This window comes from Hirundo rustica, chromosome 7 (genome assembly GCF_015227805.2).
Source record: "Hirundo rustica isolate bHirRus1 chromosome 7, bHirRus1.pri.v3, whole genome shotgun sequence".
Classification (NCBI taxonomy): Eukaryota; Metazoa; Chordata; class Aves; order Passeriformes; family Hirundinidae; genus Hirundo; species Hirundo rustica.
The window spans coordinates 16,118,086-16,130,634 of NC_053456.1; the positions used below are offsets into that span (position 1 = coordinate 16,118,086).

At 40.9% G+C, this 12,549-nt stretch overlaps 1 protein-coding gene across 2 annotated transcripts in view; it reads right to left on the minus strand.

Annotated features, from left to right (window-relative positions):
* Positions 1-12,006, minus strand: part of LY75 (lymphocyte antigen 75) — a 45,815-nt gene extending 33,809 nt beyond the window's left edge. Inside the window, exons 1-11 of one of the 2 annotated variants that reach the window (XM_040069649.2) lie at positions 11,919-12,006; positions 9,422-9,796; positions 8,385-8,558; positions 7,967-8,131; positions 7,282-7,392; positions 5,476-5,616; positions 3,675-3,863; positions 2,842-2,999; positions 1,920-2,030; positions 583-671; positions 60-232 (exon numbers count right to left, since the gene is read on the minus strand). In XM_040069649.2, coding sequence (XP_039925583.1) covers positions 60-232; positions 583-671; positions 1,920-2,030; positions 2,842-2,999; positions 3,675-3,863; positions 5,476-5,616; positions 7,282-7,392; positions 7,967-8,131; positions 8,385-8,558; positions 9,422-9,796; positions 11,919-12,000 — 1,768 coding nt within the window. In that variant the 5' untranslated portion in view covers positions 12,001-12,006. Of the gene's footprint in view, positions 1-59; positions 233-582; positions 672-1,919; positions 2,031-2,841; positions 3,000-3,674; positions 3,864-5,475; positions 5,617-7,281; positions 7,393-7,966; positions 8,132-8,384; positions 8,559-9,421; positions 9,797-11,320; positions 11,457-11,918 lie in introns of those variants that run through there. The other variant, XM_040069650.2, reaches the window with a different exon arrangement.
* Between the last annotated feature and the right edge of the window lie 543 nt (positions 12,007-12,549).

The following is a 12,549-nucleotide window of genomic DNA, read 5'->3' on the forward strand; positions in this document are numbered from 1 at the left end:
AGTACTTGCTCAATGTAAAAGGACAGTATTTTTCTGTGTTCTTTAGTTTTCAAATTTACCTGGTTGCATGAAATTCCAGTTAGTGTATGTCACAGCTTCAGGTGTTTCCCCGCTCACTGTACCCCAGGAATATATTCCTGACTGGCTAATATCCTGCAAACCGGTCCAGAAGTACTTTTCTTCAACTTTGGTGTGTTTTCTAATTAGACTGTTAATAAATTCTTGTTCAAATCTGAAAATTCAGAGATTAATCAGTCAGTATCTGAAAGATATCAAACTACTGAGACAATTTAAAAAACAGGGATATTACATGAGTCAGTTCAAGAAGTCATGCAGGCAGTGACATATTCAACGTGGAGTCAGCAGGCTGGGAATTCTCATACTTCCAAGAAGGTTTCACACGGTGGGTTTACCATCACACCGTGGAAAACACGACTTTCTACTTCTTGGCAAAAGCAATTCTCTCTCTACTTTTTTGGTTTTTTTAATAAACCATTAGTTATCATACAGCAGTTTTAATCTCTGATTTTATCTCCAGGATTGTGCTGTTAAACCTGCTCATAAATTACAAATGTGCTTTACCTGTTCATCACTGTAAGATTACACAGGGCCCCAAATGAAACTTCCATTTTATCAATCCTGTAACAGTAGTTTCCATGTCTCTCCCATCCCTGGTTAGCAAACAAAAAACACATTTATACAAAACAACCTAATTTAGGCATTACCTACAGGGGAAAATAAATCACTGCCAACACTGCCTGGTGCCCACAAGCTGGCACAGCATACACAAGAAAGAAATGCACTGTGTCACACACAAGGTCCACTATCATCAACTCTCAGATTCACAGTTGTAAAAAATAATGCAGCCACAGGAATAAAATACACCACTGTTTTAGCTCGCCTGGGCAGAGTCTTCTGACCACTATGTGCATTTACAGAGAGAAACACAAGGGCAACGGCCCAGTCCTATTCAAAACAATAGGAGTTTTCATGCTGTTCCACCAACGCCAGGATTCAAACACAAGAATACTAGGAAGGCATACACCAGTGTTTCTTTACTTCTGAGAAAAATACTTGATGCTAAAAATCTGTGAACTTACAAATTTGTGTATTATTCAAACATTTCTCCCCATATTTACACTGAAATTTCAAGAAACATTAATGTGTTAACTCTTTTCTAGCCTAGCAATGCCACTGGTGTCTGAACAGCACAGAAAGCTGTAGCTCTGCATACTGGAAGTCTCTGAAAAGACAGACTAAAAAGGTCACGTAGAAAGAAAGATAAGGGGCAAACATATATCCTGTTGCAAGCAATATGCCACACAAAATGGAACCAAATAACTCTGAAGTAGCTAGCAATACGATCCCAGGCTAGCTCAAAAGACAAAAGCTTTATTTAAGCTGTAAGATTCATACTGTAAAAAAACAAAACAAAACAAAAACCCAAAAAAACCCAACAAAAAAACAAAAAGGCCCCCACCTTTATTCAAGTCGTAGGACAAAAATGAGAGCCAGTGAAACGTAAAAAAACCTATTCCCAGTTAACAATCTCTCTGTATCTTTATATTGCAAAGTGCTTATCCTAAATTTTAAAACATAATGTGAGCAAAAACAACAGAAAAAATGGTGGTATCAATAACATTTCTAATTAAATCAACCTCTTTTAAATAAATAAAACACAAACCCTCCTGGGTCCAAGCTTATAATACTTTCATCAATAAATATACTGGTAATACATCCCAAGCCTGCTTAGGAGAGTGTGAAATTTGGTTTGTGCGATATAAATGTCCTTTTTCAGATAAAATGTTTCACAGACTTTAATGAACAGACGAGAAAGAAATGGAAGTAGAGGAAGTAAGTGATTTCAAGCAGGTTTCTGAGCCAAATGACAGCAAAAAGAAACAGAGGCTTCCTATTACCTCTTCTAATGAACAACTTTTATCTGATTTTGTTTCATTCAAAATCTCTCCTTTTTTCTTGCAAACGTATTTCAATTTTTCTTCACAGGATTTGACTCTCCACTGTCCCAGCTGTGAGAACGAAAGGAAAAAAAAAGTATTTTAAATTCTAACAATCTTTCAATTTCTATGTTTGACAGGGGCTGTTTCCATTGGTGAGAAAGCCGAAATGTTTTTAGTATAGATATTGGGTGGGATGCCCTGGATTCTATGCACAGGTGTATGTTTGGAAGGGAGAGAGAAACCTGACATATGGAGATGGGAGGATTCTGGATCACATTGAAAGAGGAAAGAAAAGTCCAAGGTGGTGCCTGGCCTAACTCTCAGATCAGGAAGGGAATGGGTGCTCAGCTTAATGTGGAAGTAGCACAGAGCTCAGAGGAGCTCCAGGGCCAGGCTAATGACAAAGCAGGCAAATGGATGCTCCACTTTTCTAATGAATCTGCAGGCTGAGATACAGCCTGCTTCCCACTCTCAGTGACCTCCTTCCTTCACCAAAACTCTTTTTAGAACATTCTATCCTAAGACTGGGTGACCCAAATTGGTCTGAGAGATGACTGAACCCAGATTTCCCTACTTTCCTACCTTTCTGCCAGAGACATGCAAGAATATAGTAATCCAAAATACAGAGTGACAAGGCCAACAATGTGGCAGTCTCAGAGCTAAGGGTCATTTCTTCCATTCTTTGCAGTACATAGCTATAGAGTTCCAGCTAAATAATTTTAAGAAATGTGCTTGTAGGAAAATGCATTTTAAAGATTACTCCAGAAATAAGATCAGCTATCTGCTTTATCCCCCTCCTTGATTTTCAAACACACCAATGTTTCCTCCACCGTGATGAAAAATACAAACCAACAACCAAACTCAACACTGTTACTCCTACCTTGCCTGAATACGACACGCAATTAGGAGTGCTGTTAAAGGGAATTTTTGGTTCATTCTGATCCCAGTAGGTAAAAACCACAGGTGAGCGATCTGACCATTTGAACAAGGTTGGCACATCGTCATTCTTTAGACCCATCCATATTTCCTCTTCAGCATCTGTAATTTGAAATTAAGACAACATTATCGTTTCAATATAATATTCAAACTGATAGGAAAGCAGTGTGTTATCAGCAAAATTAATTTTTTTATCATACTGCACAGCAGTGAAAAATACTGTGCAGCAGTATAGAGATATTATTTTTCTTATGGTGAGAAAAGGTATTTGACACAACCATAACGTATGTTTGGTGTCTTGTTTCTTAACTTTTATTCTTATAACTTTTACAACTATGAGTAAGTTTTACAGAGAAGGAACAATGGGGAAAAAAAACCAACCACAAACAAACAGAAATAACAAACACACAACAAAAAAAAACCCCTCAACCAAATTAATGTGCAGGCAAGGACACAGCAAACACTACCAGTGACTCAGCAGTCAAAATACTGACCCAACTATCTACTATTCTCTTTGAACGAGCAAATTAAGCATAAAGTAATAAAAAACTAGATGTCGGTTAGCCCAGCAAATAAATAAATTAATAAACTGAACCAGAACAAGTCCTAACACAGGGGGACTGGATTTGCACAGCAACATACAACACTAGCCTGAGTACAAGCTCAGCATTAACACCCACACTAAAAAGCCAGAGGTTATGACACCCATATGCTGGATACATGTAACTTACGGCGTGCAGCACTTGGTGCTTGACCTTTACTACTACCCCAACTCACCATTATGAAGCTCTGTAACAACCAGTTCAACATCTGCTAAAGAGTGAATGCTGATGAGGTTACTTTTATTCGCTTTGCACAACTCATCTGCTGAACTCCAAGGTGCCTGGTTGTTTATCAGCATGTAGCAAAAGCCATCGTGGGGGAGCCAGCCCGGCTCACAGCGAGTATCCAAGTGTCTCCAAAACTCTAATATTGAAGAGAAACAGAATCAGAGGCTTTTGTTTTACATTGCCTAGTGCAAGGGGCTGGCTTTAAAGTCAGCAGCACCTTGGAAATAGCCAGAAGGTAGCAATCAGAATGTGTTCGCATCTCTTCAGGGCTCATGTAGGAAAGGGTCACAGCTTAGTCAAACAAACAGACTTCAATGCAGCATTAGGAGAACTCATAATATTTCAGGGCCATGAAGTAGGAAGAAGGAGAAAGAAGTTAGTGGGAGTGAAAATAAAAAGCAGGATTATATTACATTAAGCTGGTCTTAGCGTAAGTGAAAGGTTCAAAAGTAATTGCAAGAAAGATTTCAAAATCAACTGAAGACAAATCAAGAAGTTGTGTGCAGGAAAGAAGCACACAACTCAAAAAATGCTTAGTTTTAAATATTTTTTTCTTCTCAAGATATTAAAGAACTCTAATTAGTTTTAATGGATGCTAAAAAGCTATACACTAATAGCCGTTCTGGTTCAAAATACACTATAAAAAATACTCCAACCACAGGAATTTTGTTTTTTAATGAATAAAACACTACATAAACACTGGTAATAACTCTACATACCCCACTGAAGAGCCAGAGAACAGACAAGAATTGTTAACTGACAACTAGCTTTCAGAGCATCACTGCAAAACTTGAATCAGTTCAGTTAAACTTAAACTGCTTTGTTGTAATGCATTAATGGAAACACAATATAAACGCAATTAATGCATTACAACACTGCTAACTATTTCTTCTTCAAATGTACACCTCTCCAGGGGGAGCTGAAGAGAACATGCCTCAGCCAGACACACCCCCCACCCCTTACCCTCTAGTCCTCCCTGTCATCCAAGCACAATTATCTTCTAGTGAAAGTTTTTGCAGGAGAGCCCCGGGAACTGAGTAAGGCCAAAGCACACAGAGAAAAGGTCACAGATATAGGAAGGGTTGGACATTCAGGTGCAGATAAATGACCAAGAGCATGGAAGCATTTATATGGCATGGCTGGACACTGTAAACACTGAAGGCCTCTGTGTGTGTGCGTCGGGAAGAAGGAATTATTATCTTGTAAGATCTGTTATGGGTCCAGTAAAGATTACTCCCTGAGCAAACCACCAACTCTTGCACTCTGATTTTCAGTGCCTGGCCTGGTTTCAGAGGACAGTAAAGTTATTTGAATACTTCTACTTGTATTCAACAGAGTTTGATCCAAGACCCAGGTAAGTCTCATTTTATGTCAATACACACCAAGAGTGAGAGAAACAGGCTTAAAGAGAAGGTGGAAAGGTTTGGGATGCAACTGCCAGTTCCAGACTTCCAGTAATACATGAAAGAACGCACAAGCCATGGAGAAAAATGTGATGAAAAGGGCAGGACTGCTGCAAAATGCTTTATGTGTGAATGAGAAAGCTGCAAATATGAAAACTGTTTGTGATGCATCATCTTGACACTGAAGAAACAGAGTTTGCTTCTGCTCTGCTAAAAAACCCAAAGCTGTTGTGAAAATGTTTTGGCAGAGATGCCTGAAAAGGCTTGGGAGGGAAAAGAAAGACTCCATAAGTGAACATTATACCCATATTAACATACAAAACTCAAAAATGCAAACTGTCCTACCTGGAATGCTTGAAACTTTATTGAGTGACTTCTTGCAAGCATATGGAAGCTGTGTCCCGCAGTGGTAACTCTGCCACTGACCTGAAGCAGCATTCATCACCACACAACTCATCCCATCCAGTGGGGATAAACTCTGCATATCTATAGACAGGAACAAATAAAAACATAACAGCACAAGTTATCAAACAATAAGGCAGCGACTGCTTCTTTTTACTACTGGCTTTCAATACAAGAATAACATGGTCTGGATAGTATGGTACCCTGTATTTGAAGAACATAATTTGCATCGACTGAGAGCAGTTGTCCTAGCACAGGTCCCACAGAATGTTTTGGTGTTTTGTTTTTTTTTTTGAGAGAGAGAGAAAGTTTCAGAATCAAGGAATCTTGACTTCTTTTCCAATGTTTAATCATAGAACCAGGAGGAATGTTCTATTTACAATACAAGAAACCCTTGCCTGAGCACTTTCCCAGACTAGAAATATCTCAAGGGAGAGCCAATTTTGCAGCCCTCAGTTTCCTTTGGCAGTCCCATTACACTCTCCCTCTAAACACAGTTCTGTACTTTCTCTCAATGCTAACCATAATCTTTACCTTAACAGAAACCTGAGACAAGGCCCCAGATTTGAAACAGCACACAGAGAAAAGCTCTTTTTTTGCAGTCTTCAGTTTCCCTTGGAGCCCCTTTCTAATAGAACTTTTTTACTTTCTTTTTCTTCGCGCCTCAAAGCAAAACCAAGCTGTGACCTACACAGAGTACCTTAGCTCCCCCTGTACTGGGTTTGTTCAGGCTCACAGAAAAAAGGCTCAAAGTAAATCTCAATTCTCCATGAAAGAGAACAGTGGGACAGGCCAGGGTCTTTTCAGAAGGGTAAAGTGAAAGAAAAAGTAATGGGCTCAACTTGCATGTATCAAAATTTCTGTAAGGCACTACTAAGTACTTTCACAAGAGCAGTAGACATGAATATGTCTGCCATAACTGCACACTAAATTATGCCACTGTATCTCACCATAGTCTGGCCTCTAGCTCTGCATTACAGACCCACAGAGTGGTCACAGTTCCAGAAGAAGATGCAGTCAATAGTACAAGCAGCAAAGTTCTCAACCCTTCCAAAAGACAGAGCACATTTGGAAAATCCCACAGAAATTTCTTAGCAAAGTTATCAAAGAATTAACAGAAACCACTTCTAAACTTTTCACAGAATTCCAGTTGCAGCACTGTTCTAGAAACTAAAGAAAAAAAGAATTCCACTTAAAAAAGATCAAATTCAGTTTGAACGACAGAACAACATTAGCTTCAGTATTCCTGATCATTATTACTCTGGGATTCTCATATACACTTAGATTCATGGAACACTTGTGAGAACATTACATATTCATCCTGAAAATTACAAATACTCTCACTAATCTTACTAGCACCTTTGGAGTAATTAAAAAAGGTTTTATACTTATTTCGTCTTCATCTCGAAACAAATTTAGGCAACCTTGAAGTTTAAAAACCCCAGTTAAGCTTCTAACGCCAATCCTTGCCTAAGCACAAGCACAAGGGAAATCATTCCGTCAGTAGGAGGAGAAATTTAGCAGCTAGGAAAGCTGTGGATACTTTACTAAAATGGACTTCAAAATTCTATGTAAGTTTTACCTTCTTTGAGATATTACCAACCTAATCAGCCACAAATATAAAATGAGAACAGAAAGATTCACTGGCTAGGAGGAAAAGATGCTTCTGAAAATGGAATGAGATGGGGAAAAAAAAGTAATACTAATTACTATTGAGAATATTGTCCATACCACCAGAAGTATTAGTACCTGGATGCCAGTTGAGAAAATTCAAAGGTTTGTGATCTGACCACTGCCAGCCGCCAGAAACATCCAGCTGATTTAAGCCAATCCAGAAGATCTTGGCAATGTCATCCTTGCCTAGAGATATTGTTTTTTTAAAGAAAACAAATAGTATAAAATGCTCATCTTTTATTGGTCTCCTTTAAATTAAAAATTTAAATTTTAAATTAAAAATACATTCTGAAATGGCATGCATTTCAGGAAAGAAAGATTGCTACTATAATCGGACATGCAAACTTTCTTGAACTGAGGAGGAGCTAATCCACACAAGCCTTCCCTTCCAATGTCTCCTTTGGTTTTATAGTTCCAAAGGCACTTTGATAATTTCTCCAGGTCAAGACTGAACATCAGGGAGGAAATATGGTAACAAGAGAGTAACATTCTGCTAAAACACCGACTGCTGCTCTGGCCTGTATTTAAGATTTTGGAGACATTCCTCATTAACAATATGAACAACACCTAACTGCTATAATGAAATCATACAAATACATTTAAACTCCCTAAAATGACATTAGCACCTTAGTTTTGCTGCACAAATGAAAGCCAAAATATTTAAAGTACAATCAACTCTTAACCCAGTGGTTTAGGACAGAAACCAAAGTGCTGTCTCCACTTTATAAAGATTTCCCAATATGCAAATAATTACACCTACCTTGTATGTAACTTAATTCAGATGCATTTTGGATGCTAAGTAAATCTCCTCCTTGCCTTTGACAGGAAATATAAGCTTCCTTCCAAGAAAGTGCAGCCTGTGTATTAAACTGGTAGCAATTTTCAGACCCTGGATCATGTTCCCAGATATCATGACAACCATCCTCTGTTTAAAGGAAGCAGAAGGTACTTGTAACTACAATTATACAGAAACATTATGCAAGTTTCAAAAGAAAAAGTTTTCAATATAATACTGAGGGTCTACTGATTTTTATATCGGTCATCACAAATACTTGCAGTGTAAGCCAATGCTGCAATAGAAAAGCTTTTACACAGCTTAACGGCCACACAAAGGTGGAGCTGTATGTCAGAGAAGTGACAGAATGTTTTTAGGATGTCTGTTCAGAAACCCAACATGCCTGGCTGTAAGCAGATTCCCCATTTTCCATCACGAGAATAATCTTCAGAAGTGGCACACCATTTCCCACCCGTGTGCGTTTCATCCTGAATGCAGTCATGATGCCACACCTTGTTATACAGAAAGGGAAACTCACAGGGTTTACCATAAGAGTTGCCATCTTTGGTATAAACTTCTGCAGGGGGAAAAAAAAAAAAGTAGTAAAATAAAGACACCATATTGTTTTTCTTTGCTTAGACATGGAAAGTAACAGCAAATCAGTGTTACTGCTTGTACAGATACAGCTAACCTAAATGCATGCAAATCACACTTGTGGTCTTAAAATACTATATCTTCTTGTTACAGATAATATACAGCAATGCCAGAACTGGAAAAAAAATACATTGAGAAATATTTTTCTGTACTTTTTCTTCTGAGAAACAGCAGAAACTTGTCTCCCCCATTCTGGTAAGTTATGGATAATTCATGGTCCTATTGAAATCCAAGTGCTTTGCAGAGTCCTACAGAACAAGGACTCTTAACAATCAACATATACAGAAAAGGGAAAAGGTAAAGCACATTTTCACTACTTCTTCCAGCAAGCATGAGATTTCAGATAAGACTGGCTTCCATGTCAAGTGTACACACTATCATACCAAAGCTCACAGGCTAGCAGGCTGCGAGCTGGCAGCACGCTCTGAATTTGACTGTAAAACCTACCAGAAAGAGAACATCCTCAAACCCTGCTAACAAGACAATTCCCATCCTGGCGAGGAGGTCAGTTCAGACAGAATGTGGTTGGTATTTCATAATGAAATAGGTTTGCACTGAAATATGATGCAGGGGGGATTTAAACCTGCTGAGAAAGCCACTCAGTAGCAGTGCACTACTGTGCTCCTCTTTTTTCTTAAAAACCTTTAAAGTTTCCCTCTACAGCACAACATTCTATTGCTTCATTGATCAATCTTTTTGCATAACTAATTTTAAGAACTTATTGGCAGAGACATACTCAAAAAGCCCTCAACAAATAAAAAATCTCCCAAGTGCAAACCTGCTTACCACGGTAGGGATGCCGACATATATCACTGGAAGTATTGCTGCTTCTCCACTGGTCTGTGGCATTTATGCTTGCAGTCACATAGTTATTCTTGATAGTCACTCTGTACTGAGATGCACCAACAATGGAAGCATCAGCACACCGCCACCACAGCATTAATTCTGAGTTACAATCAACCATTTTCAGGCGAGACACTGATTTGGTGAATATATCAAGTCCAAGGCACTGCCTGGACCCCAAGTGAAAGAGGCGATTCTGGGATACCCATTTCCATAAAGTTTCACTCGTGTTCCTGCAGTCATCTATGACAATCAGTGAGTTTTTAACTTGTATGCACTTGTTCAGTTTGTCATGGCGAATGGTAAAAGCATCATTGCCTGAATAAGAACAAACATATGGATATGATTCAGCGTCATATTCACAGGAAGCTCATTTTTAAAAGGGCAATCATATTCCGAGAAACACTTTCAGAAAAGTACTACAACTTCTCTTTGTATGCTAAACCACCTCTTCCGTAGAAGCCATGTTCAGTGCATTTCCATGCTCCTTAGTGAGTCTTAACTTCTGGAGGAAAAGAGCTCTTTCCAAGTCTATATAAAATGAGGAGAGACAAAATGAGACTTCTAAATCCAATTCTAGTGATAAGAATTCTTCCTCTATATTTAACATATACTGATTGCATCAGCCCTTGATTAATTTGCAAGCTTACTGGGTAAAGAATCTCATTTTCAAGCCTGTCTGTAAACACAGTAACATACACACAACAGACACCATAAAATATAATTAACAATAATCTTCACTTAATGAGCACTCTTTTTAGAACTGTGTATCATAGATGATACACAGCATGAGAGGTTTACATTTGGACCAGTTTGTGGATGCAACTGCAGTAGTACTAAGTTAACTGGCACTGCTTTGAGGAGAAAGTTTTAGAATGTGTATCCCACCAAAGATGACACACGACAAATTAGGAGTAATTTTTAAAAAAAATTATATAGGGACCTATAACTATAGAAAAAGTCAAGTTGATAAAGCCTAGTATACCATTTAAAAAGTATATGGATCATCCTACTAATATAAGCTAACACCTCTGTCAGTGTAAGAACACTTCTGACAAGCAGCAGTAGGTTTAAGCGAACCACGAAAAAATGCCCTAAAACTATTTCTATGCCACAATAAAGATGGCTCCACAGGATAAAGCTTTCACTAATCAGCCAGAAGTGGATCTTGGCTGTTCCAGACCCACAAGGCCATTATTCTGCCGCTTAAATAAAGAATCTGCTGAGTAGTATTTTGTATTTAATAGTAATGCACTGTCAATCACATTCCTACCGCGTTTTTCTGTTATGACTTACTCATACGTTTGGCTGAACAGGAAGGAAAATATTCGGTGATGTTACGCAGTGAATTTTACCACCACTTCCCAGTCTACCCATGAATTTTCCACTGTAAGTGCCAAACAGTATTTAAATAGTACCTAGGTAATCACACCAAAAAGAATCTGTAAATCACCAACCTACTACAGTGAATTTTTTTAAGTAGCACACTTGAACCAACTGTCCCTTTAATCCTACTATGACATTTTAACAACTAAACCCGCTTTTTTGGTATCCTTTAACCCTGTACTTTTTCAGCATTGTATCTGCTTTTTCTTTTTATTCTTCTCTCAGGACTTCCTCTTTTTTATTTCTTGTAACAAGTTTTTAACTTTTCTCATGTCTTCTTTCATTTCTGCCTCCACAGCCCCCACACTGATACCAAGTGGAAAATCACTTTTTAAAATTTCCCTGGAAAAACTGCTGATGGTGTCTCTCGAAATCTCTCTGTGCAGCAATTTATTAATAATTACTCCAGTTCAACGTTCTGGCCATGAAGTTTTAGTGACTTCTTCAGCTACCAACCTGAGCCTGTTACTATCACAGGATATAAAAAACACGCGAGGTGCAACTTATCGAAGAGCTCAACTTGTTTCCCAGAAGCTCTGACGCGGCTAGCGGCATTGTCTTACAAGGATTCGCTCAACGCGAAACTTTTCCACCTGCTTCCTCCTCCGTCTCGCTGCGCAGAACGCGGCGGTAACAGCGGCGCGGGGCGCGCTGCCGGGAGCTGCCCGGGCTCGGGTGATTGCTGCGCCCGAGCTGTCAGGCCAAAGGCCGCGGCCCCGCCCGGCCCCGGCCCCGCGGGCACCGCGAACGTGGCAGCCGCGGCCGGCGGGGCAGCGGCGCCGTTCGCGACGCCCCAGGCCAAGCGCACGGTCCGGGAGAGAGGTCCGGGGATTTTTCCTGCCTTCTTCGCTTCTCCTTCTAAGTTTCCCAGGTTGTTTCCGCGCACTCGGACTTTACCACGGAGCGCAGCGCCCGAAGGAGCCGCCGGGGCGGAAGGCCCGTCACACCGCCCCCCGACCCGCCCGGGCGCCCGTCGGGGCGCTCAAGGACCCTCCGCGCCCCGCAGCGCACCCGCGCCCCGCCTCCCCCTTCGCCCGGCGGGCGCCCGGCTTACCCGCGGGGTCCCGGCGGGCCGCGCAGCACAGCAGGAGCCAGGCGAGGCCGCAGGCGCGCAGGCAGCGCCCGGCGCCCGCCATCGTCCCCCGCGGCGCGCAGGCTGCGCGGAGCGGCCGGGCTCGCCGTGCCCGAGCGCCGCGCCCGCCGCCCCGCCGGCGCCGCCCCATTGGCCGCCCCGCGCGCGTCACTTGTTGCCAGGAGGAGAGCGGCCCCCGAGGTTGGGGCGAGGCGGGGCCGGCCCGGCGGGAGCGGGGCTGCGGAGCGGGGAGGTGGAGTCGCGAGCGAAAAACGTGAGAGTGGAGATGAAGGGAAAAGGGGGGGAAGGAAGAGAGAAAAAAAAGAAAAAGTAAACGGGGGGCGGGGGGGGGGGGGATAAAAAAAGGAAATAAAAAAAAAAATTTAAAGGTGGAAAACCCGAAGAAAAACTGGAAAAGCAGATCGAATTGTCGCCTGGTCGTTAAAATTAAATCTAAAAAGAAAAAAAAAGCCCCCCAAAAACCCACCAAACCCCCCCCCCCAAACCAAAACAACAAGAACAAAAAAACCAAAAAACCAAAACCAAAACAAACAAACAACCCCCCCACACACACACAAAAAACCACACACACACACACACACACACACACACA